Source organism: Stegastes partitus, unplaced genomic scaffold, assembly GCF_000690725.1.
Source record: "Stegastes partitus isolate 25-593 unplaced genomic scaffold, Stegastes_partitus-1.0.2 Scaffold208, whole genome shotgun sequence".
NCBI lineage: Eukaryota > Metazoa > Chordata > Actinopteri > Pomacentridae > Stegastes > Stegastes partitus.
Window position 1 is genome coordinate 484695 of NW_007577939.1, and position 15056 is coordinate 499750.

General features: G+C 39.3%; 2 protein-coding genes across 5 annotated transcripts in view; one reads left to right on the forward strand and one right to left on the reverse strand.

Moving 5' to 3' along the window:
* Positions 1-12238, forward strand: LOC103356558 (poly(rC)-binding protein 2). 4 transcript variants are annotated; one of them, XM_008280751.1, is made up of 13 exons: positions 1-232; positions 1613-1741; positions 2375-2398; positions 2497-2529; positions 2676-2792; positions 2889-3020; positions 3205-3333; positions 3632-3706; positions 4488-4529; positions 6402-6474; positions 7337-7389; positions 8131-8300; positions 10914-12238. In XM_008280751.1, exons 2-13 carry the CDS (start codon positions 1673-1675, stop codon positions 10948-10950), a joined length of 954 nt encoding a protein of 317 aa, XP_008278973.1. In that variant the 5' UTR covers positions 1-232; positions 1613-1672; the 3' UTR covers positions 10951-12238. The 4 variants fall into 4 exon arrangements, with proteins under 4 accessions (XP_008278973.1, XP_008278974.1, XP_008278971.1 ...); XM_008280749.1 differs by having other exon boundaries at positions 2-232; positions 6375-6474; XM_008280752.1 differs by lacking the exon at positions 10914-12238 and having other exon boundaries at positions 6375-6474; positions 8131-8304.
* Positions 11518-15056, reverse strand: part of LOC103356557 (mitogen-activated protein kinase kinase kinase 12-like) — a 19801-nt gene continuing 16262 nt past the window's right edge. The window contains exons 13-14 of the mRNA XM_008280748.1: positions 14741-15041; positions 11518-14534 (exon numbers count right to left, since the gene is read on the reverse strand). Of these exons, the coding sequence (XP_008278970.1) occupies positions 14448-14534; positions 14741-15041 (388 nt within the window). The 3' untranslated portion in view covers positions 11518-14447. The remainder of the gene's footprint in view (positions 14535-14740; positions 15042-15056) is intronic.

Here is a 15056-nt window from a genome sequence, read left to right on the forward strand (position 1 = left end):
AACCTTCGGGTCACTCTCGGGGTGGGGGTTTGTGATGGGTGAGAGGGGAAAGTTCAGAGGTTATAATTTTGTTGTCTTTGTGTAAAGGAGTGGAGCTCGATCTCACATCACTCTTCCCTCTTCCCCGAGTCCTTTCTAAACTCTCCCCCGGGTTTCTACCCTCCCGAACCTCTCCCCTTCTACCCTTACAACCCCAACCCTCCCCCCGATCACTTACCAGCGCACGAATCAGGTGAGTTTTATTTCGATGTTCGCTGTTTTTTTTCTTTTTTTAAACATTTGTTGTTATGATTAGAAGTAGCGGAAAGAAATCGCGCCCAGCAGCTAGCCGCAGCTGGTCCAGCGTGCTAACAGGCCGCATGATGATGAGCACGCAGTCTCCGTACGGAATGATTTGGTTAGCTTAGCTAGCCACGGGAAGTTTATTTTTTATGTCACTTAAAAGAAACTACTGTCTTCTGTTTAGCGCGTATATTTGGTTAAAGTAAGACCTAACTACCTTACCACGAAGGCTACAGAAAATTACTCAGCTGTTTGTAACGTTGACGATTTAAGCTAACCAGCTAGCTTTGCTAAGTAGCGCACGCATGCTCCATTCATTTTCCCAGCTCGGTGAGGAACCGAAATGCTAACTGGCTAACAGACTTACAACTAGCTTTAATAGTTAAATGGTCGCACTCCAAACTAAACAACACCGCCAAAGTAAGCTATTAAGTATCTTCTTTTCATACCGAACACATTGGAGCATGTGTTTCACTGAATATGTGTTTGACTGGTAATGAGGCGGTAATTGCCCACACATTTGTTGATAAACTTGATTCACAGCTAATGATGAAGGCATCGTTAGCATACAAGCCATATGTTTTTCAGTCCGCATTCAGATGGATTCAACGTTAATTCACTTGTCGAGAGACGGATAACTTGGGCTGGAGCAGCAGTCAGATGTTTGAAAATAAATGCACCTCACTAGCAGCATGTTGTTGGAACAGTTAAATAAGCTCTTAGCATTTTTTCTGGTCCATGGTAGTACGCACCAGTATTAATAAGCTTTAGCATAAACTGTGACCCAATGCATCATATGCTCTTAACAGTGATTAGGTTTATATGTGCTATTGAAGGCTTACTTGTCTTTTGGTAAATCGATTTTAATCTTTAGATATGTACAGATTTGTCTTTCACTCTTATACATTCAGCCAAAGGATATACAAGTCTGTTTTGACTGACCATAATGTGTTTGGTTGGTAAGATAATTGCTTAACGAATAGTGTAAATGGGACTCAGAGGCCTTTAATACTTTGTATTGTTCTGGCTAGTGTCGGTGGCCTGGTAGTAAAGCAATACCTGCATCCTGCAAGAGCATAGAAGATGTAGAGAAGCTTTAAATGATATATTAGCCAATGCTAGAATGTAAATACAATGAATTGTGCTATAAACTGTGACCTAATGCTGTGGAGAGACATTAAGAATTCACCCTATTTACTATGTGTTAAGACAGCATTAACACGCTGCATCAGTCCGTATGTTGTATTTCCTTAATTTTCTGAGTCACTATTCAGTCCTACCACAATATCTTACTAGGTGTATAATGGATGCTTTTGTCTCTGCCCCTTAGATCCATCTCTGTGACCAAAGACTCCAGTTCTGTACTGACGACTTAGTTGCAGTTGCAGTTATGGACTCCGGTGTGATTGAAGGCGGGCTCAATGTCACCCTCACCATTAGGCTGCTCATGCATGGCAAGGTGAGGTCACCCATCAGCTGCTTATGTCAGCATCCTCATAATGTATGACGTTTTATTTATGGAAATGAAGTCCCCCTGGGACGTATAAAGGGCAGGGACTTGGATGGGATGAGTAGGGGTATTGCCTTGATGATGGGATCCTGTTTCTCAAAGCAAAGTGGAATGGTGTTTTCACAAATGACTCTGTAGGCACTCTCACATAAGAGACTGCGTTGGCCTCATCTCTAATGAGTTACCACATTGAATATATTGTGTTTAAACATGAATATGTGCAGAGAGGGACACATTCACCCTGCACTGGATATTCTTTAGAAACCTACAGATACTGTGTGATTGCTTCCAGGGTGTCATTGTAGTCAACAGCACCATCATGAGTCTGTGTGGGAGACAGAAAGAAAAACTGCCTGCATTAGAGAGTGGAGTAATTAGTGTTGGATCAGCCTGCAATCAGTTTAAAGACCACCACTTAAAATATTCCCAGTGATGTTTGACCTGTTTTGATCAAATCAATGGGAACCTCCTTGTTGTGATTGATAACCACTAATAACCATAAAAATTGTGGATGAGCAAAATGGCAGACTTTTAAAAAATCATTAATCAAGCTAAAGCAATTTTATCTTTTTCTTATTTTAGGAGGTCGGTAGCATTATTGGGAAGGTAAGCTTCTGTTTAATATGTTTAAAATTTAGGTTGTAATTCTTTGAAGGTTTGTCTGTTGTAAATACTAATAAATGTGATGATCTCTATGCTAATAGAAAGGTGAATCTGTGAAGAAGATGAGAGAAGAGGTGAGTCTGTTATAGCCATTTTTGTAATGTTGATACTGCACAAGAGTATGTAATGGGCCACAGTTGGTAGATTTGCTCAGTTTGTCGTTCCATCAGAAGGCCTCAGAATGCCTCTTTTGATTCCTTGGTTTTCTCTGTGCCTGTAGAGTGGGGCTCGAATCAACATTTCTGAGGGCAATTGTCCTGAGAGAATCATTACTTTGGCAGGTCCAACCACTGCCATCTTTAAAGCATTCTCCATGATCATTGAAAAGTTGGAAGAGGTGGGTTTCAGTTTATGCTGACTAATGGATTTGCAGTTCAGCAGTGACCAGCCTGAACATGAACTAAATTAACTTAAGTCTTTGTATTTTTGCCAGGATATAAGCAGTTCAATGACAAACAGCACAGCTACCAGCAAGCCCCCAGTGACCCTACGCATTGTGGTGCCTGCCAGCCAGTGTGGGTCCCTCATTGGGAAAGGTGGCTGCAAGATCAAGGAAATTCGAGAGGTATGCGTAGTGAACAGCATGTAATGTAAAAAGCAATAACAAAAAAACAAAACAATGTGAACTGTATAACTTTCAACTTTAGTTGATTCTCAAACTTCTAACCTAAATCAGTTATAAAAGAACAATATTGATATGAAACCGTTCTTGATTTCTTATCTAATTTCCCTCCATTTGTTCGTTCCAGTCAACCGGTGCTCAGGTACAAGTGGCAGGAGACATGCTCCCCAATTCCACGGAGCGGGCCATCACCATTGCTGGCACTCCCCAGTCAATAATTGAGTGTGTAAAGCAGATCTGTGTGGTCATGCTTGAGGTAAGTGGAAAGCAGTAAATGAGAATCAGACAGCCAATGAAGTGGCAGTTGTTGACCTGTATCCTAATGATGTGAGATTTGGTGATGTCTGAGCTTTTGGCTGCTGTGTGTTAGGTTCAGACAGGGGATCTCTTTAGGTGACTGATATATTGTATTGATATTGTTTAAAAACATTATAGTAAATATACCAACTACTATACTGAAGATATCCTTTGTCTTTCACACTACCTATGAAAGGCAGAACTGCTCTGCTAATATGATAACATGGGTATTCACACATACTTTCTCTCCCGTACAGTCTCCCCCTAAGGGGGTCACTATCCCCTACCGACCCAAGCCTTCAGGATCACCTGTCATCTTTGCAGGCGGACAGGTACATATGACACTTCAGAGTGATGCAAGATTTGTTTTGGGGTCCATTTGTTATCAGATTGTCAAGTGTCATTTTGGATTTGTATCACTATGAGATGCATATTTGATGATGCATCTTATATACTTGGAAATCTTGATACATCATGAAAGGCAACTTAACTCAAAATAAGATAATAAAAGACGGTCTGAATACTGGATTATGACTGGGGAGGATCCCTATCATCTGTTTGAATACATAGCATATGTGGAAGGTATTTCACTTCAGAAAACTGTTGAAACAAGCGCTGCCTGTGCTAATTGTTTGAAACCACTTCAGTACTGTGATCAGAAAAGATTTGGCCTAGGGGCACTTTTTTAAAGGGCCTTGTCTTTGTATGATTCCCCAGAGTTTCATTGTTTCACACAATCATTTTCAAAAGTGAGGTGGCCTATTTTCCACTAATGTTGGTCTGAACCAAAACGCTTCCTGGTGCTTGTTGACCTAACATTGTTATATCTTACTAAATACTTTTTTTTTTTTTAATTCTTTGAAGGAAAAATAATCTCTTTCTCTGGTTTTTCCACTATAATGTCTCTAAGGATTTCTCTTTTCCCAGAAATGTGGAGACTTTGGACAAGACATACTTGTTGATATTCTTTGATAGCGTTAGTTCAGATAAGGCTTTGGTCTGTTGGAGCCTTGAAGAGTTTCTTGTTTATCAAGAGTGATGTAGCTGGAAACGGAAGTCACCCAACAACATCAGCTATGAGGCCTATGAAAGCTTTGTTTTCATTTGTTTCAGGCATATGCCGTACAAGGACAGCACGCGATTCCACAGCCAGATGTAAGTTCAGTAGATATTTTTACATGACCCCCACCATTCCCACCCATAATTACAACTGTCTTCTCCCAAATTGTGTAGCCGCCCACCTGCCCACACCACGTTTCGTCTGTAACTGTAGCTAAACTTGCCCCTGATTTTTTTCCCTTTTTTTTGCTGCCTTTTGACCTACTCATCAGACTTTTTTAGTGAGCAGCACTTTTACAATACGCCATATTTGTATAGTTCATGCGTTGACTGGCTGTCAGTTATTAATTAAGCTGACATTTGTTGTTTGTGTTTGTCCAGATTCTCCACTGTTCCATGAATAATAATCTGTTCCTGCTGCTCACTCTTTTCTGTTTTCCCTTTTGTGCTGTCTTGTCTCACATGTCTTGTTCATTAGTCTGTCCTAGATAAACATATTGTTCTCTTTTTTCCCCCTTTCATTACTATTTTGTTCTCTGGCCACTTGTCGCTTGATTCAATTAATCTTTCTCTCTCTTTTTTTTTAATGAGTTCCATTAGGAGCACTGGATGTGATAGACTGTAAATTATTAGTCAGTTAATATTTGTAGAGCAGGAAAGTGTCAGTCAGAGACAAAATATATAATGGTACCATTTATAGTTCAGTTTCAAAATAGTTTTATTTTTCTAAAGCCCTTAAGCAGCTTGATTATATTCATGTAATTGGTGTGTCATTGCTTACAACAGATTTTGTGTATTAAAACCAAACTGTCTTTATAACAGTGATGCATAAACACAAAGTCTCTTCCTTAACCCTCTGAATCCCAAAAACCTGTCGGCGAGTTTGAAAGGAATGTCTTTAAAAAATTATCAAAAGTTGCATCGATCAGAGCTAGAAATTATGAAAAAAAGCAACTTAAAATCGGAACATTTCTTTGAATACATTTCATTATACATGTGTTATTTGAAAAATGTGTCAAAATTATATTGTTCTAATTAGAGTCAAAAAAATCTGCATTCCTAGGCACTCCATGAAGCTACTAAGGAGTAAGCTGAAACTAACAGTCACATGACAAAAATTCAAGGACTTTCGGCTGATTTGGGCTGAACTGCAGGCTGTGTTTACTCAGAGCAGATAAGAGAATGTGAAAACAAATTAAAAATGCAAGTTGTAAAACTGATAATGCACAGTTACTATTTTTTCCACTTGTGGTAACATCTGTGGACACTTGAAAATTGTTGCGCATATTGATTCCGAAATTCAAGTATCATTTTTCATAGGACATTATAACTGTGTCCCACTGTACAGAAGACATTTTGGAGTTCTGTCTGCTTCTAGCAATGGTGACTATGTTTCCATAAATATACAGGACTTATATGACAGTGAAAAATGATCCCACAGTAGGTGAAAATTTAACAGGAGCAAAAATAAATGCCTAGGAACTGCTTGGGGTTTTGAGGGTTGTGTTAATTTCCAGCTATAGTGGTGATTCTGGTAAAATGTGATTCTAAGTTGAGACTGTCAGTTTATGTTCAGGTCTTGTGTTGGTGTTGGTAAGGAAATCACCTGCATATTGAGACCCCCCTTCCCTTGTGTATTGTGACTTTGCCCTGACCCCGAAGACTGCAAGAAAGCTTTACCAAGAGATGCAGCCTGGAGGAATACCTATGGGGTACCCCACATAGACAAGTCATAAAACACACTGATTATCAGACACCAGTGATCCATGTAGAGCTTTGTGAAAGGTTAAGAGAAGAATCGAGTGACGTGTGTGAAACCTTTTTTTGGAGGTTCTACGTGTACCTGTCTGTACTGACTGTGATTTTTGTTCTGTTCTTCCCTCTTCCTGTGTTTCCCCATTTCCTCCATTTCTCTCCCTGCCTCCTCTCTCACTCTCACAGTCTTCCTCTGCTGCTATCTCTCCACAGCTCACCAAGCTTCACCAGCTGGCTATGCAGCAGAGCCCCTTCCCCATTGCACCAAGCAACCAGGGATTCACTGGTATGCAAGACAATAAGGCCCACTGGCTGTCAATGCAACGTTTTACCTGGTCACACTCAAAATTCCCATGTTTTTAGTTTTTTTTGGACCAAACACACAAAATCACAGAAAACAGAGGGGAGAAAACAACCCATTGACACAGCATGTACTGCAAACTGGAGGTAGTTAACAACTGAAGGATGAACGTTTACTCCTGGCGATAGTGATCACACACACACTCAGTTCAAAAAGGACATAAAATCTCCAATACCTGTAGAAAATATGTGGGCTTTCTCAAATTCATTTTTTTTTTTTCCTGAAACAATGTGTGTTTTTTTTAGTGTGGAAAAGAGTGTGTGAATAACCACACACATATTTGAAACATTTTGTCTTTTAATGTACACTGAATGGCCAGAAAATGGAAACCCCTGCATGTTTTTCTGTGCTGGACTGCATTTTATTGAGAGCTGCATTTAATATATTTGCATATATAAATGCCCATTTTTATTTATTTATTTATTTTTAGAATATTAGAAACACTGCACATAATGAAATGCAGTATGTTTTTAGCAGATATGAAAAAGTACATATTACCTTTTGTGGTGAAACAACTGCATGCTGGCTTGGAGTTGGTGAAACACTATAAACATGCGTATATTGTGTGTGTGATATGTGTATATATATATATATATATATATATGTATATATATATAAATCATACGACGTGATAATTTGACCTGATCACAAATCTTATCTGCAGCTTAAAAATATTGACACTTTCCTGTTTGTGTTTGAGGTCTATTCATACCAGTAACTTTGCTTTTGAAGGAGTAATTGTTAGTTTTCATGCTCATTTAAGGCGTTTTGTGATTTTCTCTGTCAGGGATAGATGCCTCTGCTCAGACCAGTTCCCATGAGATGACCATTCCAAATGATGTAAGTCTTTCAAGGAGTCTGTTTTTATCAAAGTTTAGACATGTTAACTCATACACTTAGCCTATTAGTAGTATGTTAAAGGGGAACTCCATGGATTTGCACAGGAAAATCTGTTCAGCTTTCACAGAGTACTGCTATATATGTGAAAAAAGGCCAATGTAGCCTTTCCTGGCTCCAGAGTGAGCTGTGTGAATTATGATTGCTGCAAGTGATGTCACTTAAAGCAGTATCAGTTGACTTTGAAGACTACAAGAGTGAAAGTAGGGGGGCGAGGAATCTTGGGGTGAGGAGTTGTAAAGCAGTACGCTTACCAGACCTCTGTAGCCTGCTCATCACTGCTGGAGGCTCTAGTAGCTGCTACAAGAAGGAAGAATCCGTGGGATTGGGAGAAAAAAAAGTATCTTTGCTTATGCTGAACAGATCTTTTTATTTTTATTTTCACCATCACCATCCTGAAACTGACAGTATTACATGAGCCCAATACTAAATCTGTGGAGTTCTCTTTTTATTTTACTTATAGATACAACTTTATTGATCCATTTGGTAAACACCTCAGGGAAATTGTTGAAACTTATGCTGATTGACAAGGACATACATGACCTGGGGAAAAAAAGCACAAATTAGTGCATGACCCCTTTGTGTGCTTAATGTGATTGATTATTTATGAGTTGTACATGTTTGTTACATTCATGTCTGTTGAGGATTTCAATCTGTTAACTTTCCTGCTCTGCTCCACCACAGCTTATTGGGTGCATCATCGGCCGCCAGGGAGCCAAGATCAACGAGATCAGGCAAATGTCGGGCGCCCAGATCAAGATTGCAAATCCAGTGGATGGATCGACCGACCGCCAGGTCACCATCACAGGCTCACCTGCCAGCATCAGTCTGGCGGAGTACCTCATCAACGCCAGGTGAGATGATCAAGAAAAGTGCATTAACTCCAAACAGATGATTGATTTAGTCAGTGGCTTCAGACAATCAGAACTGTTATATTTAGTTTCAATTTAAGCCAAATTATTTGTGTGCGTAAGGTAAAATATTTGATGTACCTGACGTCATGCAAATGAATACCTCATCTACCTGCTGCATCAACGTTTATAGTTTGCATTTGTGTGCAGATCCAAAGGATTAAGTTAATGTGGTTATTGAACCTGTCACGCTGGTGTTTGCTAGCTCTGTGTCAGTCTGCGCTTGTGTTGATTCCCTGTTTCTGCCCTTTTACGCCCACATCAATCCATCGCTACAGATGTGATTCTTTTTTTATTCTCTTTGATTTTGAATCTATACGTTAACTTCTAATGAAGCTTGTTGTCTTCTGTTTTGGTCACATCGCTTAGTGATTCCCCCCCCCACATCCCACCCCCATCCCTCCTCCTGCCCCTAACCCCTGCCCACCCATTGCTCACCAGCCTGCCCTGTGATCCATCCCGACTGTGTTGTCCCTCTCTCCTTGTCTCTCTTTCTACAGTGTAGAGTCCTCTAAACCTCCTCCCTCCTCCTCCTCCTTGAACCCTGAACAGACCAGCCTGTGCCCTCCCTCCACCTCTACTACTACTACTACTACCACTACTACTACTACTACTACCACCACCTCCTCTGCTGCTACCTCCTCCTTCTCTTCTTCCTCCTCCTCCTCTTCCTCCTGTGTGGTGCCCCCCACAGCCTCCATCCCTCTATCCTTGTTGGCTCCAGGGCCGCCTCCTCCCTCCTCTTCCTCCTCCTCTTCCTCCTCCACTGATTCCCTGCTCCCCAGCTCTCCTGCCTGTGTGTCAAGTCTCCTCAGTCTCAAGCCCCTCCCTCTCCTGGCCCTCCATGTTGTCAGCGGGGCCAGTAACCCCGCTCACCCAATTCCCACTGAGCCCAAAATCGCCCCAGAGCTGGGCTCCAAGTCTAAAAGGCGAAGGCTCTCCCCTTACTAATGAAGGAAACATAAGTCATCTACTACTGAAGTACTGACAATGCTCTTTGTTGTCTGTACCTGCACTTGCTTTTGTATCTGGCTGTGCCATGCCACGCTTACTACAGAAAACAGCCCCTTGTTATAAAGCCAGAAAGATGGTTGATGCCATATTTATAAAATAGATATCTGTAGCTTGATTTCACCTGTCTCCTAAAGAAATGACATGTTGAGTGCATTATATTTTTAAATGACTTTGACTTAGCATGGGCAGGGATTATTTCACTGATTTCCCGAAGCATTTCTCTCTTTGTGTAAGCTCTGCTCAGGTAGCGGCTCTCCTTAAGATGTCACATTGTATTTATGGGAGTAGTTTTCTTCTAGTGAATTTTAAGTGACTGTTGTTAGTTATCATATTGGAGTGTATCATGATGACTTTTTTGTTTTTATTTGCTTATGTAAAAAATAGTTGTAATTTTAATTCAAAGTAAATCTGCCCTCAGGTATGAAAACCACCAAATCACACATTAGGTCATGTAAATTAAAAATACAAAAACATCCATGTGCTTCAGCTTTACATGGCTTCATTAACAAACCATTAAAGGAATAACCAGACGTATTGCAAAGTATGTGTATTCGCCTTCTTGGAAAGAGCTAAATGAGAAGATCTCATATCTGCCTGTTTAATATGAAGCTACAGCCAGCAGCTCCTTAGCTTAGCTTTCCCTAAACGTTGGAAATGGGGGCAGCTAGCCTGGCTCAGTTCATTGATAACCAAAATCTGCATACCAGTTGCCAGGCAACCAGCACAGACAGCAGGAAGTTAGTTCTCCCTGCTAAGAAATATTCTACCACATGGTTTCCCATAGTACATTGTGATTTTTTTTCTTTAAACATTTTTTTGGTACAACTTAAAGTATCAACATATCTCTTATCTTTGGATTAGAGCTGCCATGACTATTTATTTACAGAAATTTAATTGCTTGGGTCTTTAACAATAATAAAATATATATATATATATAGACAAATATTCACTGATGAAACTTTATGGTATATCTAACTAGACATTAGCAGGCATCACATTGGGCTTTAGGACTTTATAAATGGCACTTTTTATTATTGTGTAACATTTTATACTCAAAACAGTTTATCAAGAAAAGCCTCGGCAGATCGATAAATTAGAATACTTGATGATAAATTAAGCTAATTGTTACTTGCACCCGGCGTAGGAGAGAGCGATGCTTGCTGTTTCCTCCTGTTTGCGTTGTTGTCACAAAGCTGAGCTTCATAGTTCCCTATAAACATGAGTGTAGTTTGGATCTTCTCATCTAACTCTTGACTATTTCTTTAACAGAGCTCCATTGCCACACTAATAAATATCAGTTTAAGATCTGACTTTGAACATTTATTGTTTACAACTGGAGCACCCAAACTGGACATCTGTTTGTTTCTATATGAGAGCATAATTTTTCTGGTTTATACATCCAGATGATCTCGGCATAGAGAATTTTATTCTAATGATGTAATGTACAGTAAATGATATTGTTGTTTATCTTGTCTGTCTGATTGCATGCCTTACTCTCTCTCCCTCCCTGCTCTCTGGGTGTCTCTCTGTCTGTTTCTCCAGGCTTTCCTCTGAGGCCACAGGACTGGCAGCCAACTGATAAGACACTGCATCTGCACTAAATCTCACTTTTATATCATCGGCTACCATAAAGCAGTCAATGCAACTATCCAACTTAAGAGTTTATATATTATACCGCCTCTTCCTCATTTGAAATCATGTCAACTGCCACTGATTTGATCCGCTGAGCTCATTATTTATTTTTTTCGTTTTGGTTTTAGTCAAAAGAAGCAAACAATTAGGTTTTTAATTCCCTTTTTGGAATCAAGTTGGAGGTTTTAATGATTTGTGATTAGAATTTGTTTTTTTCCCCCCTTTTTCTTTTTTTGACGGGTCTCTCGCTCTCTTCCCTTTTCTTTCTTTGCCATCACAGAGGTGTAGAGTTGGAAAACTCTGAATAGGCATATAGATTTAGTTCTGTACAGTCGTTTTTTTTCTTTAAAAAGGAAAAGACAAAAAAAGGCAAAAAAAAAGTATCAAAAATAAGAATAGAGTGACTGTTTTATTCTGTGTTTATATATGCCCCCCCACCCTTTTTTTTTTCTCTCCCTCTTTCTCTCTCTCCCAGTTCCACCAGTCAGTCCATTTCATGTCCACACTTCCTTGCTTTTAGTATATACAACATCCTCCCCCTTTGTCACCTTTTCAATTAAAGTGCTTGTAACATGGATTACACTTGTGTCACTGACGAGAATACGTAGCTGTACATGCACTGTCACCGGATTATATTTGGTTATGATGACAAATGTTCTAACACTCAGATGAATTTATTCAGATAATTTAAGATGTGTTTTATTACGCATGTCACTTTTTCCTTCCCTCTACATGTCATTCCTGTTTTCCCCTTCTCCCAGTTCTGAGATCATGTGTCGATATTTTGCTGGGATGGGAGGTTTTTGGGGTTTGGGCTCGGCTCAAGGGATTGGAAGTAGAGGGTTGTCCTCGCTTTTTTTGTAAAGACTGATATATACTAAAAAAAAAAGAAAAGAAAAAAAAAGTTGGAATATTTGTTTTAAATGGAGGAAATATTTTTTTTTAACTACCAAAGGGGGATTAACTCCTGGACACTGACTGATCTGTCTATTAAATGTGATGAGGCTGAGAACTGAAATCTTTGATGCTCTGGAACTAGACAAAGAAAGGGTTGTGAGTTAACACTAGTTTCCTGCTCTTTGCTTTGCTCAAGTCAGAATTTATTTTATTTTTTATTTGCAGGAAAGTTTAAAAAAAACAAAAAACTTTTGTGCACGTTTTTTGAGACTGTAGACCTGGGTGCCACAACATTGTTTAAAAAAATAAAGAAATAAAGATGTGAAATGCTCAAACCACAAAACTATCTTGAGAATTTTGTCACCGTCTCAGATGTATTGAAGACACAAGTTGAGATTTTACAAGTTCGATTTTATTTTAAATTGTTTCTTAAATATATTTATTGTACAGTTACAATAATGCAGTATAAAAAGCAAACATTTCAGTCCATATGGGGTCGTTTCATTCAGCTTCATGGGAAACACAAGTACCTCCTTGATCGAGACACTAGAGGGCAGTAGTTTTGCTTTTTGGCAACATTTTATCCTGCTGGAGGATTTCTAGCTTTAAATCTTGGGGACACAATCAGTTTAAAAATGCTCTACAAATGTAAACTTTAAAACATAATTCCTGATTTAAAAAGCAAAACAAGCTGCCATTTCTAGCTTATTGAGTGTGACCTGATCAGTCAGAGATGATTGGAACAGGATGTAATGTGCTGTTGTACAGTCAGATTGAAGCACATGCGCATTAAGAAGGCCTCTCAAGCGACATAAATGCATCGACACCAGAATTTTATGTACCACATAGTTTGTTATGAAGGAGCCCTTGCTCGTACGTGAAAAATGACCACCAGATGGCCAAGATTTTAGCTGGTGAGGACAATGTTAGCGTAAGTTTATGCAAAGTAAAGAATGATGTTATGAACTTGTAAAGCTTCACTGAGTTCAGGTTGAATAGGTAAAAATGGCCAAATCATAATGACAAAGGCCAGATTTTTAAGCATACACTGATTTTACAAGTTGGATAATCTTCCAAGTTGAGGTCCAAAATTTTTAGGTTTTTACATTGAGAAAGCCAAAGATGAATTTTTTTTTTTGTAATATTTTTGCCAGAAAAAATTCAGTGACTGCTCTGTGATCTAATTCACTAAAACAAAGCTAGAATCCACAATGTAGACTCAAAGGGGTGTTTGCAAAAGGGGACATGTAGGTTTCATTTCCTAAAATGATCTAAACTCACCACATCAGGCGATGCTTTGTGTCCCTGCCATACACATGCCTTCAGTCATTAAACTGCAGTATTTAAATGTCTGCCTGCAGTCTTTCTGTTGTTGCACTTCCTCTATGGATGGATCTAATATTTCATTTTGATTTGAGTCACCAGCAGTAACAGTGCTTTCTTGATGATATATACACCCCCAAATTCTCAGAGGGATTTTCAAATTGGTATTGCGTTTTAATACAGTAAAACACTGCGAAGTAAAAAAAAAACAAAAACAAAAAAAAGCCCGTCTGCCCCAAATGAACCCAACTATGGAACCATAGCAGACATTTTGCTTGTTCTTTGTTCACATGTTGCTTCTCTCTTTTTTTTGTTTTATCTGTGTTTTGATGCTCAGACATGAACAGCAGCTACAGTACATTCTACTACCATAAACTTCTTGAGGTTCAAATAGAATAGTGCCACCTAATTAGAAACATCAGCACCTTAAATTATACAATCTCCCTTTTTAAAAATTTGTTCATTTTACAACATCACATATTTACATTAATATTAAAACACAGGAGTAGAAAATGGAAACGGAATTCATGACGCAAATATAAAGTTGTTTTTTGTTTTTTTTTAAACAAATGAGATGTAAACATTGTTTTAAAAATGAATTCATTGTAAAATAATAATAAATTAAATAGTGCATAACGTTTTGACAGGAAATGTATTATGACACAACAACTACGGGGAAATCGGTACATTTTATAAATTAAGTGCAAGGAGCAACATCAGTGGCTGTTCCAGACAGTTAAAACTTTCAAATGTTACAGAAGCCCTGAAGGAAGTTCATGTTTTCATATGACACCATATGAAATAACATAACACATACTTTCATGATGGAGATAAAAATTAAGAAATGAATGTGGATGGTGATGAGAAATGTTACTGGACAGTCTGGTTTTTGGCCTCTATGACTGAGGCTCTGTTGCTGAGGTGTCTTTCGATGTGTTTTTGCAAAGCTGATCTTGCTATGGAGAGAACACACAGGGGGCCGTGGCTCTGTCAGCTCAGCGAGTGCCACAATTCAGTTTCACATCCCTGTGATGTATTTGTCTGAAAATAAATGGGATTTTCTGTCTTCCCAGGAAATCAGGTTTTTGAAAACATTGGTCTTTATTTCCTGCCTCTCCGCAGTGTCCCTGATCATGACTTGGGGTTTTCTAAGGTCTGTAAAAGTGAAAGAGGTATTGAAAGGCCAGATCTGTGGGTGTTTGAGTGGGTTCAGTTGTAAGGTTTTCACCAGCTGGTTGGAGGTTGGCTGGGCTCTGCACTGCATGAATGATCCAGCTCTGCACTGTCACAGTCCGAGTCATCATACAGGCCCTGGTTTTGAGGAAAAGCATGAATTACCAGAGTTAGAGAACAGCTTATTGAATGGCATATGTACTATTTGCTTGCCATGTCATGTATCTTAGAATCAAACAGAAGTAGATATTTGATTGTATTGTTAGCGATAGTGGCACGTCTCTACACTATATATTTATGCAGCATATTTATATTTATGCATCCACTGTTTATTTGTTGCCTACCTCATAATTATGGTCATTTGAAGCGAGCTGCGTTTTGACTTGTTGCAGAATAGCTTCCTTTTCAGACAGCCCATCAGAGCCTAGTTGGGTTGGGTCAGACGGGTCGGCAGGAATCTCTGAGCCCTGAGACAGCAGGTCATCGCTCTTGTCGTCCAGACGCTCATCGGTGTTGGTGCTGACCACGTCAGGTGTGCCGCTGTGGGAGTGGTCAGTAGTATTTCCCTCCTCACCGTCCGAGACAGATAAATTCTCTGAGCTAAAGGTCGACAGGGACTGGCATTTGGTGATGCTCACAGGTCGCCTGATTGTGCGTAGA

Bases quoted from the DNA above. Each gene is read 5' to 3' on its own strand.
- LOC103356558 (XM_008280749.1), top strand. From the start codon at position 1,673: ATGGACTCCGGTGTGATTGAAGGCGGGCTCAATGTCACCCTCACCATT. The intron at 3,707-4,487 runs GTACATATGACA...CATTTGTTTCAG, and splicing joins TCATCTTTGCAGGCGGACAG to GCATATGCCGTACAAGGACA. The intron at 8,301-10,913 runs GTGAGATGATCA...CTGTTTCTCCAG, and splicing joins GAGTACCTCATCAACGCCAG to GCTTTCCTCTGAGGCCACAG.